The 19,268-nt window shown below is 42.9% G+C and overlaps 1 protein-coding gene across 4 annotated transcripts in view; it reads right to left on the reverse strand.

Moving 5' to 3' along the window:
- Positions 1 to 14,648: 14,648 nt before the first annotated feature.
- Positions 14,649 to 19,268, reverse strand: part of WNK2 (WNK lysine deficient protein kinase 2) — a 231,050-nt gene continuing 226,430 nt past the window's right edge. For all 4 annotated transcript variants that reach the window (XM_027836981.1, XM_027836983.1, XM_027836982.1 and 1 more), the window contains one exon: positions 14,649 to 14,889. In XM_027836981.1, coding sequence (XP_027692782.1) covers positions 14,864 to 14,889 — 26 coding nt within the window. In that variant the 3' untranslated portion in view covers positions 14,649 to 14,863. The remainder of the gene's footprint in view (positions 14,890 to 19,268) is intronic.

Consider the following 19,268-nt stretch of genomic DNA (forward strand, 5'->3'; position numbering starts at 1 on the left):
CAAGCATTCTCTTCAGAACAACATTAGGAGGTAGATAGTACAAGTATATTTATCCCCATTTTCCAGATGAGGAGGCTGAGGCTTTGAGAAGTTGGATGACTTGGATACAATCCTGCAGCTACTAGGTATTTGGGACAGGATTCATGCTCAGGTATCCTGAATCCAGGTCTGGTGCACAACCCTACCTCAATGAGAAGTAAAGTTCAAGTTTACAGATGACTAGAGGAAGAAGGGGCAGAGTCCAGACCCCTCTTTTACCAGAGGAGGAAACAGAAGCCCAGAAAAGGGAAAGGATTTGCCAATGGTCACAAAGACAGTGGCAGAGCAGGGACAGTGACAGTAGAACTCGGTCTACTAACCCCATGGTCAGTGAGCTTTCCCCACTTCAGCTCACTGCAAACCTCTTTTTTCCAGGAGCAGATGGCCTCGTGTCAACACCTGATGAGCTGATGGGCCTCTGTGGGAGGACGGTGGGAGAGCCCACCACGCTGGGTAGCCCTTCAGCCCACAAGCTGGCCAATGCTCCAGCACCCAGAATGCTCGTCAATCGGAGCCAGAGAAAAACCCGGCTCTGATGGAGGAAGTCAAACTTGGTCTCTGGGAAAGCACAATACAATTATTGTTTTGCTTCATTTTTGCACAACACTAAACACTGGGGCGGGGAGGGGGGGTGGGGAGAAGTGTGCGTGTCTCCCTTTTTTTTATTACCTCATTGTGCTGGGCACAAAGACTTTCTCATTTTCTTGTGATGACTATTGACCATAGAATTGCACAGCAGGAACACAACTGATAATGATAAGATAATTACATGGTTGTTTCTGCTTTTCATGCCAAACTACCCCAAATACACTTTGCAATTATTTTTGGAGTTCTCAAAGCACACAGTCTAAAGGAATCTTAGTTACTATGTTCTTTCAGAGGCAGAGCTGACCCTAAGAAATGGCACATGACCATTGTGCATAAATAAGCCCAAATGAAATGACATCATCTTCCTCATGGTTAACATTTACAAAGCACTTTGTGTTATTTCTTCTGATCTTTACAATGACCCTATGAGGTAAGTGTGATCATTATCCCTATTTTACATATGAGGAAACTGAGGCTGAGACAGGTTAAATGACTTGCCCAGGGTCACATAGTTAGCATGTGTCTGAGGCAGGAGAGAACAGTGAAGTCTCAGCTCTGCTAACTCTGTGTCAAGTCAACAAACTGTGTGACCCCTGAGCCCTGCCTTCCCTCTGAAGGCAATGATTTTCTCATCTATAAAATGAACGCATTGAATGGGAAGATGACTAAATCATCTCTGTCTTTCTGGGTTCCAAAGCTTCTTCTAGCTCTTATAGTCTATGTTCAAAGGTCCTTTCCAACTTGGACATGTTCTAATACATAAGCTCTAATAGATAAGCAGCTCGGTGGGCTTGGAATCAGGAAGACTCATCTTCAGGAGTTCAAATCCAGCCTCAGACACTTAGTAGTTGTGTGACTCTGGGCAAGTCACTTAACCCTGTTTGCCTCAAATTCCTCATCTATACAATGAGCTGGAGAAGGAAATGGCAAACCACTCCAGTATTTTTGCCAAGCAAACCCCAAATGATGTTGTCAGATGTCTTCAACAAGGATGAAAATGGCATCAAGGTCACTTACTGCACCCATAGTAAATTATTTAACTTGAAAAGGCTACAAACCAAGACTAAAGTGGAGGGAGAGTCGATGTATGGCTTTTTGTTTATAGATCATTGTTCACTCAATGCAGCCTCTGAAGCTGAGATGCAGCAGAACATGAACTGATTCTCTGTTGCTTGTGCTAATTTTGGCCTGATAATCAACACCAAAAAAACAGAAGTTTTCCATCAGCTGGCACCATACTGTCCATATGTGGAACCATTGATTACATCAAATGGAGAAATTTTGAAGGCGGTAGATAAGTTTACTTACTTTGGCAATATACTTTCCAGGGATGTACACATAAATCATGAGGTTGATGCACACCTTGCCAGAGCTAGCTCAGTATTTGAGAGGCTCCAAAGGAAAATGTGAGAGAGAAGAGGTATTAGACTGCCTAACAAATTGAAGGTCTATAGAGCCATTGTGCTGACCTATGCCTATGAAACCTGAACAGTATACCAGTGCCTTGCCAGGAAACTGAATAGCTTCCATTTGAATTGTTTTAGGAAGATTCTGAAGACCACCTGACAAGACAAGATCCTGGACACTGAGGTGCTTTCTCGAGCTGAACTGCCAAGCATTTAAATCCTACTGCAAAATGTGCAATTCTGATGGGCTGGCCACATTGTTCAAATGCCAAACGGACATTTGCCTAAAAACTATTTTATGGACAACTCACACAACACAAGGGCTCACATGGAAGAAAATTAGAAACAACACAAAGACATTGTCAAAGTCTCTCTGAAAAACTTTGGAGTTGATTGTGAGACACGGGAGGTGCAGGTCCAGGACCACTCAGCATGGCATACCCACATCAAAGAAGGCACTGTATTCAATGAAAGAAGCAGAGTTGCAGTAGCTCAGAAGAAGTGGGAGATGCACAAACGCACTCTGCATGTTCACACAAACTATTTATAGCCCACTGGTGGTAGAGCCTTCCGACGTCATACTGGTCTGGTCAACCACAGTCAGACACACGGTACCTTGAGTCTGACACAGTGATGTCACTGGTTCTCTTCAAGCATGAAGGACAACAACCAACTGCTGCATAAACGTCAGTGGGCCCCTACTGCCTCTAGGATTGAGTCTGAACTCCTCTGTTTGGCATTCGAAGCCCTTCCCAACCTGGGCCCAATCTAGCTTTCCAATGTTTTTGCACTCCTCTCCAAGCACCTGTGGGCTAGCCAGACTGGCCTGACGGCCTTTCTTGCTACACCACCCTCCATCCACCTCCATGGTTTTGCACTGGCTGTCCCCTTGCCTGGAATGCTCTTCCTCCTCATCTCTGCTTCTTAAAACCTTGAGTTTCCCTCGAGTGTCACCATCTATTCCTGATTTCCTCCAGCTTCTGGTGCCTTTCCCATCAGAATCACTTATTTAGTGCCTTGTATATACACATAGAGGGTACCTAAGTGGCGCAGTGGAGAGAGTGCTGGGCCTGGAGTCAAATCTAGCCTCAGACACTTAACTAGCTGTGTGACCCTAAGCAAGTCACTTAACCCTGTTGCCTCAGTTTTCTCATCTGCAAAATGAGCTGGAGAAAGAAAGGGCAAACCACTTAAGTATCTCTGCCAAGAAAACCCCAAATGGGGTCTCGAAGAGTCAGACACAACTAATCAACTAAACAATAATAATACACAGATAGACAAATATATTGAGTCCTGTGGCTAGATTGTAAATTCCTTAAAAGCACAGATGATTTCCCTTTCTAGGATTAAGCATAAAATTCAGCATATAGTGGATGCTTAATAAATGTTCATTGGTTAGTTACTAATGGCTTCATTTCAGGAACTCAGGCAGATTCAAGTGTGATTTCATCTTAAAAAATTATCTCTAGAGGGGCAGCTAGGTGGCACAGTGAATAGAGCACCAGCCCTGGAGTCAAGAGGACCTGAGTTCAAATCAGACCTCAGACACTTACTACTAGCTAGCTGTGTGACCTTGGGCAAGTCACTTAACCCCCATTGCCTCTAAAATTAAAAAAAAAAAAATTATCTCTAAGGTCCCTTACAGCTCTAAATCTATGACCCATGATCCAGAAAATGTTATACCTGTTTCTGTGCTCAGCAGTGTGACTTGATGTTCCACCTTCCACCATCTTCAGGAGTAGTGATCAAATACAGCAACATTTCTTATTAGCTCTAGGTTCAATATAAGCTCCTCTCTTTGGAATTTAAAGCTCTTCACTGTCTGGCCTCTACCTATATTTTCAGTATTTTTACCTATTAATTCCGTCTACCTTCTACAGCCCAACTCTACTGACTTTGCTATTCCTGTCTCTGTGCCGTTTGTACAGGCACATGTCCCCCCTGCCTGGAACGGGATCCCTTCCTTATTTCTCAGAATCTCTACTTTCCTTCAAGGTTCAGCCCAGGTTTTTTTCTATATATGACCTTTCTTGATTCCTTCCCATTTCCCCAGCTGCCAGTCTTCCCAATCATTTTTAATCCATTCTGGATAATGTGATTAATATATATAGTTCGTTCTATCTATCTCTCTATCTAATCTATCGATAGACTGTAAGCTACTTGAGGGCAGGGACCATTGACTTTTATCTCTGTCTCCCCAGTGCTTAGCAAGTGATAAGTGCTTACTAAATGCTTGCAGATTGATGTGCTATGAAGATGTCCCAGGTGGGTTGTGGTAGTTTGGATTCTCTCATTTTCCTTTGGCCAGTGTTTAATTAAGGTAATAGAAACCATAGTGGAGAATGGAGGGAGGATTCTTGAGGTGAATGCTACCCAAACAGAAACTTTCCCACCTGTAGAGTTGGACTTTTCTCCAAACGTTGGTGTTTGTTTTGTCAGTTGTGTCCAGTTCTTTGTGACCCCCTTTGGGGTTTTCTTGGCAAAAATACTGGAGTGGTTTGCTATTTCCTTCTCCAGCTCATTTTACAGATGAGGAAACTGAGGCAAACAAGGTTAAGTGACTTTCTAAGGGTCACACATCTAGTGTTTGAGGCTGGATTCGAACTCTGGTCTTCCTGACTCCAGCCTGATATTCTATCCCCTGACCCACCTAGCTACCTCCCTTTCTCCAAATGGACCAATTAATTCTGCCCAAACATTTGGAAAGATATAAGAGGCTAGTTCAAGCCTACGGAAATATCAATACACTTTGTAAGAGGTTTATTGGAAGATACATCTAAAGTGACCTGCATTTGTGCCAAGCACTGGCACCAAAACAATTAAAAATTCCTTTGTTGAAGGGATTATTTTTGTCTTTTCTTTGTAATCCTAGCACTTAGAATAGGGCCAGGCCCGCAGTAAGGGCCTAGGAAATGCTTATAATTGATTGGTACTAGAAGGCACATAGGACTTTGGGTACTTGGGTAGCAATCCTACCACCTTTGCCCTAGCCTGTTTTCCTCCCTTGTTCAGGACATTGCACATACCCAGGGTCTGCTCAAGATACATGTACTGATAAACCAATTTTAGGTTTTGTCTATTCAACTACGTATCACATTCAGAACAACTGACATTCTTCATCTACTTGGTTTTTCCTATGTGGATGGTTGGTTTTTTTGTTTTTGTTTTTGTTTTTTTTTTTTGGTTAGGCAATGGGGGTTAAGTGACTTGCCCAGGGTCACACAGCTAGTAAGTGTTATGTGTCTGAGGCCAGATTTGAACTCAGGTCCTCCTGAATCCAGGGCCTATCCAGGCTCTATCCACTGTGCCACCTAGCTGCCCCAGTTTTAATTCTTTTGAGTAAATATAGATGTTATTTAGGAAGCTCTGTATATCATCTCAATGCAAGAGTTTTTATAGCACCTCTTCACATATATGCATCTTCTGCTTTGACTCTAAACTGGATGTGATGGGGGGCACACATCTTTGGTGAGTGTGTGGCTTTCCTTGACATTGGTAACCAAAGGGTTGAACAAAAGCTCTCTTCTGCTGTTATATCTTTCAAGGTATCACGTATGATGATTTTGACTTAGGAGACAGCGTGGTGCAAGAGAGCCTTTATGGTGGAATTCTGCCCAACCAAATCAAAGCCTTAAAAAAAAATAAGTCAACCAATAAACATAATAGGATTTTGTTTTCTTTCCACCATTCAGTGAATTGTGACTGCAAAGCTGTGGTCTGACGTAGAGTAATATTTGACAAAGCCCAATTGTCCCCTTTCCAAGCTGTCATCAAGGAAACACTCGATAATCGTGTTTATTTTTGTAAAGATTTTGTATGGACTCAAAAATAGGTATATGGATTGGTATTTAGTAGTCTTTTCCTGACTGTTCTTTTTGATAATAATAAGAAATGGGATTCCCGCCCACTGCCCCCCACACTCTGTTTTCTCTCCTCTTTCAGATATCAAAGGAACCCTTATACACTCCAGAATTGTGTTGTTTCCATAGGTACCGGATCTGTGCATCCTCGGTCTAGTCTAGCTTCTCCTTCTCATCTTCATTGTCTTTTGTACTGTTTTTTCCTTCGTATGTTACACCCTGGGGACTACCGTGTCAGAGCTTAAACTTGGTAGTTCCACCATCATTGATGTTGAGAAGACTTGATTACAGAAATCCTTATGTAGCTTTTCCACTTCTCATTTGTTGTCCTCCTTCCAGCTTCATTCTTACACGATCTCAGGATGATTTGTCTCAGGGACTTCCGCCAAACTTTCAGTAAACTTGTTTTACCTCTATTGCTTCCTGCTATTTTATGAGCCTGCATTATCTTCCTCCATTAAGATTTTACCAATGAGTTTGTATTCCAAACTGACATGAATGTTCTTGGGTTCATAAACTTGGCACAGGAAGGAATTTCAAAGGTCACTTACCTAAACCCTCTTTTTTCACAGAGGAGCTAACTAAGACCTAGTAAGATCAAGAAGCAGAGACAGGATTTGCATCTGGATTCTCTGACCCAAAATCCAGTTCTTTTTCCATTTGACCATGGTGGATGATGTGGTTAATTGAGTTTCATACAAAACCATCTGTTGACTAGTTTTTGCCTTAAGCTTTTTTTACTCTTTTATGAGACAATTAATATTGCTCATAATCTTCTGCTATCTTCCTCTACAGACCAAAAAATGAGTTCGTATACTAAACTGATGTTGCCCTTGGCTACCATTTTTCAGTCAGTGTCTGGACTCCTTTGGTTTCCTCATTGTGGTAATTGAAATTAGTTAAATTCACTTAGGAAATGCTGATAATTTTATATCAATGCCTCTTCTTTTATTCCTCTCTTCATTTCCAGCATTAACAACTTGTTTAAACAGGTCAGATTAGGAGAGCTTCAATTCCACACCAGATCTTTTCATTGGTATTCTTTCTTCTAATTTGGTTGCCATTTGACTCTTTGCTCTAAGTGGGTGGTCTGTACATACATTAGTTAATTCAGAAATAACTCTCATAACAGTAACAAATTGTTTCCAGTCTCTTAAAACAGAAATTTTGTGTGTGTGTGTGTGTGTGTGTGTAAGATAAAGAAAGAAAGGGGGGGGGAGAGAGAGAGAGATGAATGCACACACACAAAAGAAAGATACAGAGACTGAGAGACAAAATGAGAGAGTATTTAGTGTTCAACACACCCAGTACCTCCCAACTTTCTTGTCAAGGAAAGTATGGGATATAGATGTGAGGATTCTGTGTGGTCTAGAAGCCTTTGACTTCCCTTTTTTATTCCTGAACCATGTTTTCCAACCAATTTTCCACTGTTCTTCCCACTATGGCTACCTCTGCATTGAAGCCCTGGAGGATTAACGTATATGTTGATTTACTTTTAGAGTATTAATTCTTTGCAGAAATCCCCCACCTCTTCATCCTCTGTAGCATGCTGATGGATAAGCTGCAATACCTTTCCTGGTAGCATTTTTGTAAATGCTTATTAGAAGCATGACAACAGAAGAAATGACCAGATGCCCCATGATAGGAGGTTTCATTTTGCTTCTCCAAAGAGGATCTGTGAGCTATTCTTCCATTGGCTGCAATCTCCTTTAGTCTTTTGGTTTCACTTATAGTAAAATGGTCAAGGTTCATATGATTCATTTCCTACTGTAGCACGCACACACACACACACACACACACACACACACACACACACACATAAATTCCATCACTGGACAAGGCTCTCACTGTAGGGTATTGATAGCTAAGTCAGCCTTTAAAAAGGATCTAGGAACAGTGAAATTCTCAGTACCCTCTGCCCCACCTATCCCCATATTTCTGTTGCTTGGCCATAGCCACTGCAGAAGTCGGAAGGGATGACAAATGACTGAAGGTCATTTTGCATTTTTCTTTGTTTCACAGGCCTTATATACTTTTGGATTTTGGATACGGCCTGGGCCTGTGATTTCACCGAAATGAGAAAACTCCCTCTGCCAATGTAGACTGGCATCTTCTGTGCCATTTATAGTCTTAGTCGATACCTTTCCCTCCAAACCCTCCCTTCTTCCTGACTTCCTTATTATGGCTGAGGGAACTGCCATCTTTCCAGACCCTCCAGCTCACAAGCTAAGGGTCATCTTTGACTCCCCACTATCTCCCATTCCCCACATCCAATCAGTGGTCGTGTCACCATTCCCACCTTTGTAACAGCTCTTGTCTACGCTCCCTTCTCTCCTCTGACACTGTCACCATTCTGGTGCAGGCCCTCATCACCTCACTCCTGGACTATTTCAATAGCCTTCTGTTTGGTCTGCCTGCCTCAAGACTCCCCACTCTAATTCATGCTCTCTTCACCTGTCAAAGTGATCATCCTACAACACAGATCTGACCATAGAAGTCCCCTATTCAATAAACTCCAGTGGATCCCTATTATTTCTAGAACCAAAGAGAAAATCTTCAGTCTGACTTTCAGAGCCTTTCGTAACCTGGCCCCTTCCTCCCTTTTCAGTCTTCTTGCACCTTACTTCCTTCCCCATACTCTGCAATCCAGAGTACATGGTCTCCTTGCTACTCCTTGCAGATGACATTCCACTTAGTGCCTTCCCCCTAAGGTTTCCTCAATTTACCCCGCATACATCCTATTTGTCCAGAGCTGTTCACATTTTGTTTCCCTCATTAAACTGTGAGCTCCTTGACAGCAGGGACTGGTTTTTGCTTTTCTCTGTATCACCAGCACTTGGCACATAGTAGGTGTTTAATAAATGATCGTTCACTGTCTAATTAAAGAACTGCCTCAGTAAGTTATATGCTCAGAGTCCCACAGTCAGAATGTGTCAGAGGTGTGACACAATCCAAGTCTTCTGACTTTGAGGCCGGCCCTCCATTCACTACCTCACGTTGCCTCATGTATTGAATTTCTAGTACAGTTATTTGGGAGCCAGGTGTGGCGGCGCACATCCGTAATCCCTACTGCCAGGAGGCTGATCACTTGAGCTAGGGATTCTGAGCTACAGTGGGTGGAAAGGAGATTGGGTGCCCACTCTAAGTCTGGCATCAGGATCATAAGTCCCAAGAGTTGGGGGGGGCTACCAGTTTGCTCATGGAGGGGCAAACTGACCCATGTTGGAAATAAAGCAGATCAAAGCTCCTATGCCAATCAGTAGGGGGATTAGGATGAAGGATAGCCGCTCTATTTCCAACCTGAATGTGACAGAGAGACCCAGAATAATATAATATGATACAATATAGTATAATGTAATATAACTAATGTAAGACACAATATGATTGATAGATGATGGATATGACATGACATAAATAGCACAACATAACATAAACACACATGTGTATATATACACATATATGTATGTCATACCCCTCCTTTTGTTTTTACTATAAACTCTAACTTTGCAAAAACTCCCTTTCTCCTCCATGTTCTGCATGCCAGGGGCTGAATGAATAGTTGAAGACTAATAGACCTTTTGGATACAGTCAAGACCTAAGGGCCAAAGCCCACCCCCACCAAGCAGGCTGTATAAAAATAGGCCAACAAGCACATGAGCCCTGCCTCCCCACCCCTGCTTGCTGGTGCAGGGCTGCCGCCCCCGCCCCCCACCCCAAACTCCTGACCTCTGGATCCTATTTGTTCCCTGCTCCCTGACCTTAACTGTTATCTGCCTGGTTCTGGAGTGTTTGCAGAGCTCCTCCTCTTCGGCTGACCTCCCTCCCAATCCTGGCATCTCTGGGCCAGCTGTCCTGTTGCTATCCATGCCCTTGGCAGGGCAGGCTCAGGAGAACTAATTCCATCTCGGGTACGGATTTGTTTATCCTGCTTAGCTGAATTCGAAGCCAAAAATAGCTATAGTCCTATAGATCTGCCCTGCCATTCAATGCCAAACTCCTAGAAAGAGAAGGCTTGCATTCACTGCCCCCATTTGGTCCTCACTTGCTCACTTCTCAACCCCCTTTTGCAATTTGATTCCTGACTCCACGACTCGACTGAAACTGTATTTGCCAAGGTTACTGGTGAGCTCTTAGGCCCTAAACTCAAAGGTCTTTTCTTTGTCCTCAAAGTCCTTGGCCTCTACTGTGTTTTAGATAGCCAGCCACCTGATTCTTGGGTACGACCACGAGTTCATGTCACTAGAGATGCTACTTCATGTGAACCCTGACCTTCTTACTGTAAGGGAAATCAGAAGACAAAACACTATTGTGGCTAAACGGAAGGCCAGTTCAAAGATCCTTCCTGAGAATCAGAATATACTTTTCCTATAAGCTGTGGTGGGGTCTCGTCTTAATGTTTTTCTGGTGTCATGGACCTTTTTGCAGAATAATGTTTTCAAATATGCAAAATAAAATACATAGGAAACCAATCATAGTGAAAATAAAGGTCCCATCTTTTTTTTTTTTTCCCCTATCCAGGTTCGGAGAAACCATGAAATATATCTATGGGCCTCCCCACCTACCAGGTTAAGAATCTCTAAGTAGAGATTAATTCTTCGGACATTTACTCATCACAAATTATTTGCTCACCACCACTGAGCGAGGCCCTGTGGGGCGGGGTAAAAGGCTGAGGTGGAAGGTAATACAAAATAAGTACAAGACACAGGATTAGAGATTTAGGGTTAGAAGGGCTCCCAGAGACAATCTAGTCCAAGTTCCTCATTTACCAGATGTGGAAACTGAGTCCCAAAGAGGTTGAGCGATTTGCCCAAAGTTATATGGGTAGTAAATAGAAGAGCAAAGATTTGAACCCAGGTTCTGATTTCAAATGTGGCACTGTTTCCATTTTATCATGAACTTGTGATTTAGATGGGGAAACTATACATGAAACCCTCAAACAATGAGCTAAAATAGTTCAGAAGCATAGGCTATGGTACAGATTCTCCATAATTATGTGGACTTGTTTCCCTTTTCCCACCTCATACTCACCTCGATGAGGCAGAGAGGTGGGGCAGTGCCCTGGCCACTGGACCTGGAGTCAGGACACAGGCTGAGTTCAAATCTGACCTCAGATACTTTCTAGTTGTGTGACCCTGGACAAGTTGTTAATCCTTCTCAGCCTCAGTTTCCTAATCCATAAAACAGGGATAATAGCACCTCCCTCACCTGGTTATTGCAGGGAACAAATGATATAACCCATAAAGTGCTTTGCAAACCTTCAAGTATTATACAAACACTAGCTTTCCTTACTCTATCTCTACCCTTTGTAATCTGGCTTGATAAACCACTGTCTCAAAGACAACCAAAGTTAATGGCCAAATCTAACGTCCTTATTTTCAGTCCTTATTCTTAACCTCGACTTCTCATGGTCATTATTCTCATCCCACCCCCATCTCTATCCTGGGCCCAATTTTTCTTCTTTTCTTCCTTGGTGATCTGCTCAGCTCTTCTGGGTTCAATGATCCCTCTATGCAAATCCTCCCAGATCTCCATACCCAATTCAAGTCTGGAATTATAGATGCTTACTGGATATCTCTAATTGGATTGTCCCAAAGGCACCTCAAACTCAATGTCTAAAATAGAAACTATTGTTTTCCCCTCTTCCTTATCTCTATTCCAACTTCTATACTTTTGTTGAAGGCACCACCACCCAGATTCACAGCCTTACATCTTCAAATATCCCTCCCTTCTTCATTTCTCACATACAATCAGTTACCAAATATTGCTGATACCGTCTCCAGAATCTTTCTCATCCATTCCCTTCCCTTCATCGCCCTAGTTCAGACTCTTATCTCTCACCTGGAAGAATCCCAATCTGTTGTCAAGTCCTATTTATTTTACCCTCATGCCATCTCTCATATATGCTCCCTTCCCTCTTCCCACGTTGCCACCACCTTGATACAGGTCATCACCTCACTCCATGGCCCTCTGGTTGACTTCCCTGCCTCGAGTCTCTCTCCAGTCTATCAGCCATCAAAAATGGCTCAAACAACAACAGAACACATAAGAAATCCCAACAAACAACCTCAGCCATTCCTAAATCACAGGTCTGACCATATGTAATCCCCAACCCATTCAATAAACTCCAGCGGTTCCCCATTACCTCCAAGGATCAAACATGAAATCCTGTTAGCTTTTAAATCCCTTTACAATCTGACCTCTTTCTACATTTCCAGTATCTCTACACTTCACTCCACCATCCAGTGATATGGGCCTCCTTGCTGTTTCTCATAAAAGATACTCCCTCTCCTGACTCCAAACGTTTCCCCCGGTTGTCCCCATGGACATGGGAGTGGAATGCACTCTTTTCTTATTTTGCCTCTTGGAGTCCTTCAAGTCTCAGCTAAAATCCTACCTTTTGCAAGAAGCTGCTCCTAGTTCCTCAATGTCAGTGCCTTCCAAAGATTACCCTCAATTTATGTTGCTGTTCAGTCATTTCAGTTGCGTCTGTCTCTTCGTGACCCCACTTGAGGTTTTCTTGGCAGAGATACTGGAATGGTTTGCCATTTCCTTCTCCAGCTCATTTTACAGATGAGGAAACTGAGGCAAACAGGGTTACGTGACTAGCCCAAGGTCACACAGCTAGTATCTGAGGCCAGATTTGAACTCATGAAGATGAGTTTTCTTTCCTGATTCCAAGCCCAGTGCTCTATCCACTGAATCACCTAGTTACTCCCTCATAATACATAGCAGTATATGAAAAATATTCTATGTACATATGTCATCTACATGATTTGTACACAGCTGTTCACGTGTTGTTCCCCCTCCTCCCTATCCATTAGAAAGAGGGCTCCTTAATGGTAGGGATTATATTTGTCTTTCTTTGCAGCCCCAGCCCTTAGTATAGCTGTTTCATTATTTCTGTATTTTCACCTAGTGCCCAGCACAGTGCATTTCCCATAAGTGGCACTTCACATTTGTTTGTTGTTGAATGAAAAAAGGAAGAGAGGATCTTGGAATGAAAGACTTCTCAGAGGTCTTGAATGCCAGACTGATGAGCTTGGCCTTTATCCCATGGGCAACAGGAAACCAGTGAAGGTATTTCAGCAGAGAGAGAGACATGATCAAAGCAGCACTCTAGAAAGATTGATCCAAAATAGCATATAGAATGGATTGGTGGGTGGGGGTAAAAGGAGTGATGTTAAGTGAGGAGATGGCGTGCCACAGGCCACAGCATCCCATGCAACGGCAGCCTGGTCCCCAGATAGCTCAATTGATGTAAAAGTCTTCAGCTAGACTCTTAACTACAGTATTAATTTTTAAAAAGCATAGATGGTCTTCCACAGTGGTTTCCAATGTAAAATCTTAAGACCTCACTCTAAACTATTTGATCATGGTTCGGCCTTTCTAGGATTTCACGAGCATGGTAACTCCAAAGCTGGTTGTACTTCATGAAGACTTTCAGAAAGAGTCCAAGTTTGAATTTACTAATTAGATAACTAGATGTATGGACAGAAAGTATCCTTCTATAGACAAGAGGATGACATAAGATCTGAGAGGATAAGATCTGAGTCATTTAATCTGATGCCAAGAGTGATTAAGTAACTTGCCCCAAATCCCTCATAGGCAGGAAGTGGCAAAGTTGGGATTTGAACCTAGGTTTTCTGATCCAGGGTCAGCATTCTAGTGGGAGAGCCCAAGTCAAGCACATGCTCCTATCTCCGATGGAGAGTTAAGAATTAGAACTGGAAGGCATCCCAGTGGCCAACTGGTCCAACTCAGACCTGAGCGGGAATGAAAACATCACAGCATCGAATATTTCAAGCTGGAAAGGACCAGCTTGGCCACTGCCCCCATTTTACAGATAAGGGAATGGAGGTCTAGAGAGGTGAAGCGAATGCTCAAGTTCATACAAGAATGACAGAGCTGGGAACTGAACTCAGTCCAGAGCTGGCGAGTACTGCCCATCTACAATATGCCTGATGAGTACAGACAGGAGAGTCTCCCCACCCAAGTGCAAATTTATTTTTTGCCCTACAACTTCCCAGCCAGCCAGTCAGGACATCCATCATCACACCATGCTCAACACCCTCACTCAACACTACTACAATAATGCTCAGCTTTTGGAGGAGAGATTGCCCTTAGGAGTTGCCAAGGTGAAGTCATTTCTCAAATGACTTCAGGTCACCTCTAATGTGAAGAATTAAGTCTAGGATGACCTCTCCTTATGTTTCCATAGTTTCTCTACAATGGTAACAGAGACCCCATCAGGCCTCAGAGGATACCTGCCCTTTACATCTCCCAGGATTCTGGCTATCTCAAGAAAAAAAATGATTCCTTTCAAGAGCAGAGCCCAGCCTCTTTCCACAGGTGAGGAGTTGGAATTTTGCCAAGTGACCTGAAGCAGAAGTTGGTTTCTGAAATCTTTATTCAAGGACCAAAGAATAAAACTGCTTTGTTTTTCCAAAGGTAGACCAGCCCTGGGACTGTGGCTCTGTTATGGATGTCTTAAGACACTTGTTCAGGCCCGTGTTTAGATATCCCAAGTGAATGCTCACTTGGTGCTGGTGAATATAAATGATGAGACCTTTGAGGATGAGTAGGCATAGGACCCTGTGCACTGAAGGTCTCTCCCCTAGGACAGAACGTCATGGGAACCATTTCGCCTCTAGTCAATGTTCTTCACTCTCCCTGTTACTTAAATGATGTCCCTATTGTGATTGGCCTCCCTGCCTGGGGGCCAGGAGAAAGGAGAATGATCTTCAAAAAACCAAAGTATTTTTCCCCCAAAATATTTTTTATTCTTGCATAACATTTGTGTTTCCAATTGTGAATAAAAAAATTAGAAAGTAGTTACAAAACAGCAATGGGATAGACAAGGAGCAGGGTGCCTCACACACAGCAAGGCCAAATCACTTCCCATCTTCCCCTTCTTCCTCTTTAGATGAAGTGGGACCTGGCGCCTGGGATGCAAGCTCAGCTGGCCTGGGGTCAGTCGGGCTTCCAATTCTCAGAATCTAGAAAACAAAACCGCCACAGCCAGTTACAGTCCTGACAACGTGCTGACCTCCCAATCTGTTTTGAAGGTGCCAGCTGGTCTTCTGAAAGCACCTGAGGCTTCTCCCATCAGCAGCTCAATGAACCATCACCACCACTGCCAACCATGGACGGTCCTATGGAGCATGTTTCTTAATCAAACCAAATTTCCCTGGAGGAGAGTGGATAAACCAGGAAGGGAACCAGAGACAGAGGAGACCTCAACCCAGGGTACGGATGGAAATAAAGAAATAAATTAAATACAGATTCTTAAGCCTCTACTGATTATATAAGTCTTCAATCTCTAGCAGCCAAGGAATCAAAATGGGCAATGGTGACTCAAAGGCATCTAATACACGTAATGATTCGTGTTGCTCAAAGGCAGGATTCCTATTGCTGAACAAGGAAAGCTCATGTCTTTTCTTGCCCTATAATTTAACACAGGAAGAAGAGAAGAATCGACTCCAGAGAGCCTACACAAAGTCCAGAATGCTATAGGCCAACTAGGCTGTCACTCTGCCTCCATGTAAGACCAGGCTCAAGACCAGTCCAGAAAGAAATTCAAGCAGCGTCCAAAGCAGATGGCCATATATTATCCCCTCAATAATATGCCTTTGAGGCTCACCCCTCAGCAATCCAAACTAAATATGAAGGTAGAAGCTTCTCTTAGTATGCCGATTTAAGTAATTAAATAAGAACACTGTGTCATTTAAGTAATATCGGGATGATAATAGATAACAAACACAAAGACTTAATCCCACATCAGCTTCTGCCCGGGGTCTGAGCCCAGGAATTTGCTTCCAATGCAGGTTCAGGAAGGTACCAGTGCACACATAACCCTCCTCATCAATGCATCAGTTTTGGGGCCACTGTTGGAATAAGCTTGAAGAAATCACAGCAGAGACAGCCAAGTGAGAAGGTATGCTTCCCTGGGCTTTAGGGGCTTGACATTGCAAAGACAACCCATATCCATTTCTGCCACGCAAGAGGAAAGAAGGCATCTACCAGAGTGGCTGGAAGAAACTTAGGCAAAGCGGCCAGAGAAGATCATGCATATTCAAATGGTCAACCCAACTCAGGCATAAAAGTATTGACCAGTAATGATCAGTTCCTACATCTCCCATTAGGCAAGACCTACCTTAACTTGTAGACAGGATAGGCAGAAAAGTAAAGCCCAACAAAAAATGCTGTTCCTTTCTGTCATTCGGCCACCAGCGCTGGGAACACCATACAGAGCCCTACACTATGCCTCCTGGCCTGCTGAAATAGCTGGGCTCTCCACTATGGCCATGCTATGGCAGTAGCTATCCTGTTATAGGGATGGCAATGCTACTCTAACCTAACAGTATTATTCTTTTGCTGATACAAGGGAAAGAGCAAGAAGTCATCATGGACAGACAGTCTACCTTCCTGGACATTCAGATCCACTTTAGAAGGGTGACCTACATTCCAGCCATCCCTCTACAGACCCAATTTGAATATGCTAGTGTAGTATTTCTATGATCCCAATCAGGTAGGCTGTTTTAGCTTTATAAGGTGGTTGGAAAATCCAATGGTCACAGTCTAGGGTGACAAGAATCTCCCCAACTTCCATCTTTCTTGAAGATGTGCTTTGTAAAGGGTAGAAACCATTGTTGACGAGTAATTCCAGTGCTGCCACTTCTCCCAAACATTTCCCACTGGTCTCAGGTAGACGTACTATCTAAGTACTTAAAGAAAAAGCCAAAGCCATTTTCCACTCCTCCTCCCCATCATCCTCTCTTCTCCATAACTCTAACAGTCGATCTACAACCTACAAAAGCAAATTCATAATGGGGAAAAAAAAAAAAAAGACAAAACTCAACTGATTCCCGCTGGCCCCACCACCCATACTCACACACATCTATGTAGGTAGACAGACATACTCTCTCTTTCCCTCCTTCCTAAATTCTTCAGTCGGGGGACAGGTGACCTAGAAGGATACTGGGACACCTTCAGAACAGAAAACATATTTGAAGTATATTTTCCTAGCCCAGCACCCACAGAGATTCCAGTTAATGGCAATCTCTCCTACCTTGTCTCAGGGAGTTGGTTACCTAGAAAGGAATGTTATTTTCAATCCTACTGTCTGCTCACTATCCAGCCTCACCCAAGTGAGGTGGAAAATTCTGCCTAAAGTTGAATAAGTAACACCCTAAATGGCTGGGAGTCACAGATTCCATTAAAATGACCTTGAACAGGTGAAGAGAATGCCCAGAAAAACTATCTCCAAATACCAAGATATAGATAATGAAAAAACTAAGAGACCAGCAGAAGCTCTGGTGGGAGGCAGCCACACAAGTCATCTGGGCAGATGGGGCTATTTCTTCATTTTGTTTTTGCTTTTGTTCTTCAGGGGGAAGGAGGAAAGAAAAAGATGTTTTCACACTGTTTTCAAGCACAAAATGTTTATTTTTCTCCTTAATATATACAGTCTCTTGGGGATTTCATTCCACTGACTGTCTGTGTACAAGGATGGAACTAACAGGCAATAGTGACTCCAGGCAGTTCCAATGTAAGCTCAAAGAGGAATGGGGATGGGGGGTGGGGTGGGGAATGAGAACAGTTTCCTAATGTTTGCTCATGAAGCATACAGACATGAATCTAAAAACAAACAAATCAAATATACATGTTACAGAGAACAGAAATCTCTTACTACAGTCAGTATTTTGCCCAGGCAGAAGACTCTGCCTAATTGTCTATAAAATTCAATTCTAACTGAATTGATGGAATAATATATTCTCAAAGGGTACAAACCAAATAATTTAGACAGTTCTAAGAATGCTCCAAAGTACAATAGAATGATACAGTTCCCATGTTTGGCAGCACAGGTCATTCTGCTTTCCAGCAGGGAGTATAAAACATCTTTGCAGGAAGAGAACAGTGTGCCTTCAGCGTTCCACCTTGGAAAGTTTTTCTCATCCCAAGCCCAGAATGAGCCTGTCGAGGTCGAGCTGTCTATGAAAAGGAAGCTTGCCACAGACAAAGTGGCTTAATATCGGTCACCTGTGGAGTATAAGACTTTGGGGGGCGGGGAAGGGGGATGGAGAATCCACAGACCATAACAGGGACCAAACTGGGGTAGGGTCTGGGGCACAGGGAGGGAAGGGGGAGGGTGCTCCCATTCTAAAGTGCAAAGAGAGAAAGAAAAAGCCTGATAAAAGGAGCTGGTCAGGTAATATTGTTCTGAAAGATGTGTTTAGTCAGAAGGCAAATAGTAGAGACACTTTAAACACCGTCTCTCTGCCTTCGATTTGGTTTGCTCCTCAGAGAGCAGCACCACTGGCCTACTGGCAGACCGAAACCCATAGCAGGGCTGTCTGCATTCTCAGAATGGGCTGGAAGGCCACTTACAATGGTGCCTTTTCTCGCCTTGCACCAATAAAGCATGTACAGATTTCAAATCAAACTGACTTATGCACGTCCTTTTGGTTAAAGTGTGGCAAAATGTGGATACTTAACTAAAGGAAAAGAAGAAAACATTTTCTCTCAGCTCCCTGTTAACAGAAAGAAGTCACCATCTGCACCACTTAACCAAAAGGCCAGGTACTGGACAGAACCACTCTCGCCAACGTTTTATTACTTGGCTTTCTGCGCAGGATATTTTCACGGCTTCCAAATGTGCTCCTTGAACAACGCATCAAAAAAAAAAAATTCTGTCTTCTCTTTCTCATTGCATAAACTCAAAAGAGATTTAGTTTTTTCAACCACCACACAAATCTCAACCTAACATTTGCAACCCTTTGATAGTCAAGGTTATCTTCTCATTAAGATAAAAGAAAATACCACATTTACAGTAGAAAACAAAACCAAAAAAACCCCAACATGACCACAAGCTTCGGTTTCAAAGTGTGTAAACTCTGCATATCTTTGCAACTTAAAATAGGGAAATTGTTTTTGAACTCACAAGCAAACTGTAAATAAAATACACCTTTCCAATATATATATATATGTATATACGTATATATATGTTTCTATATAGAGATATATTTTACATCTCTTTCCAGTAAGGAACTGAAAAGTCAAGATTCAAGGCACTCAAATACTCCTGCAGGATTAATACAATGTTGTTGTCATCATCAAGTCAAGTACAGAAAGTTATTTGTGTTTTAAAGAATATACCACAATCACAACAATGGAGAATAAAGTGTCTTTAGCAGTGGAATATGCAAATATTGCCATGAACAAACCCACTCTTGGGGTATGGCTGTGGTGGGTTCTACCAGGCTTGCTGTGGTTGTAGCTGAAGCCACCAATGCCATACAGACAAATAGTATCCCCAGTCTCAAATACTCTCTTGGAAGTGTGTGTGTGTGTGTGTGTGTGTGTGTGTGTGTGTGTG

This window comes from Vombatus ursinus, unplaced genomic scaffold (genome assembly GCF_900497805.2).
Source record: "Vombatus ursinus unplaced genomic scaffold, bare-nosed wombat genome assembly UNPS02014820.1, whole genome shotgun sequence".
Lineage (NCBI taxonomy): Eukaryota > Metazoa > Chordata > Mammalia > Diprotodontia > Vombatidae > Vombatus > Vombatus ursinus.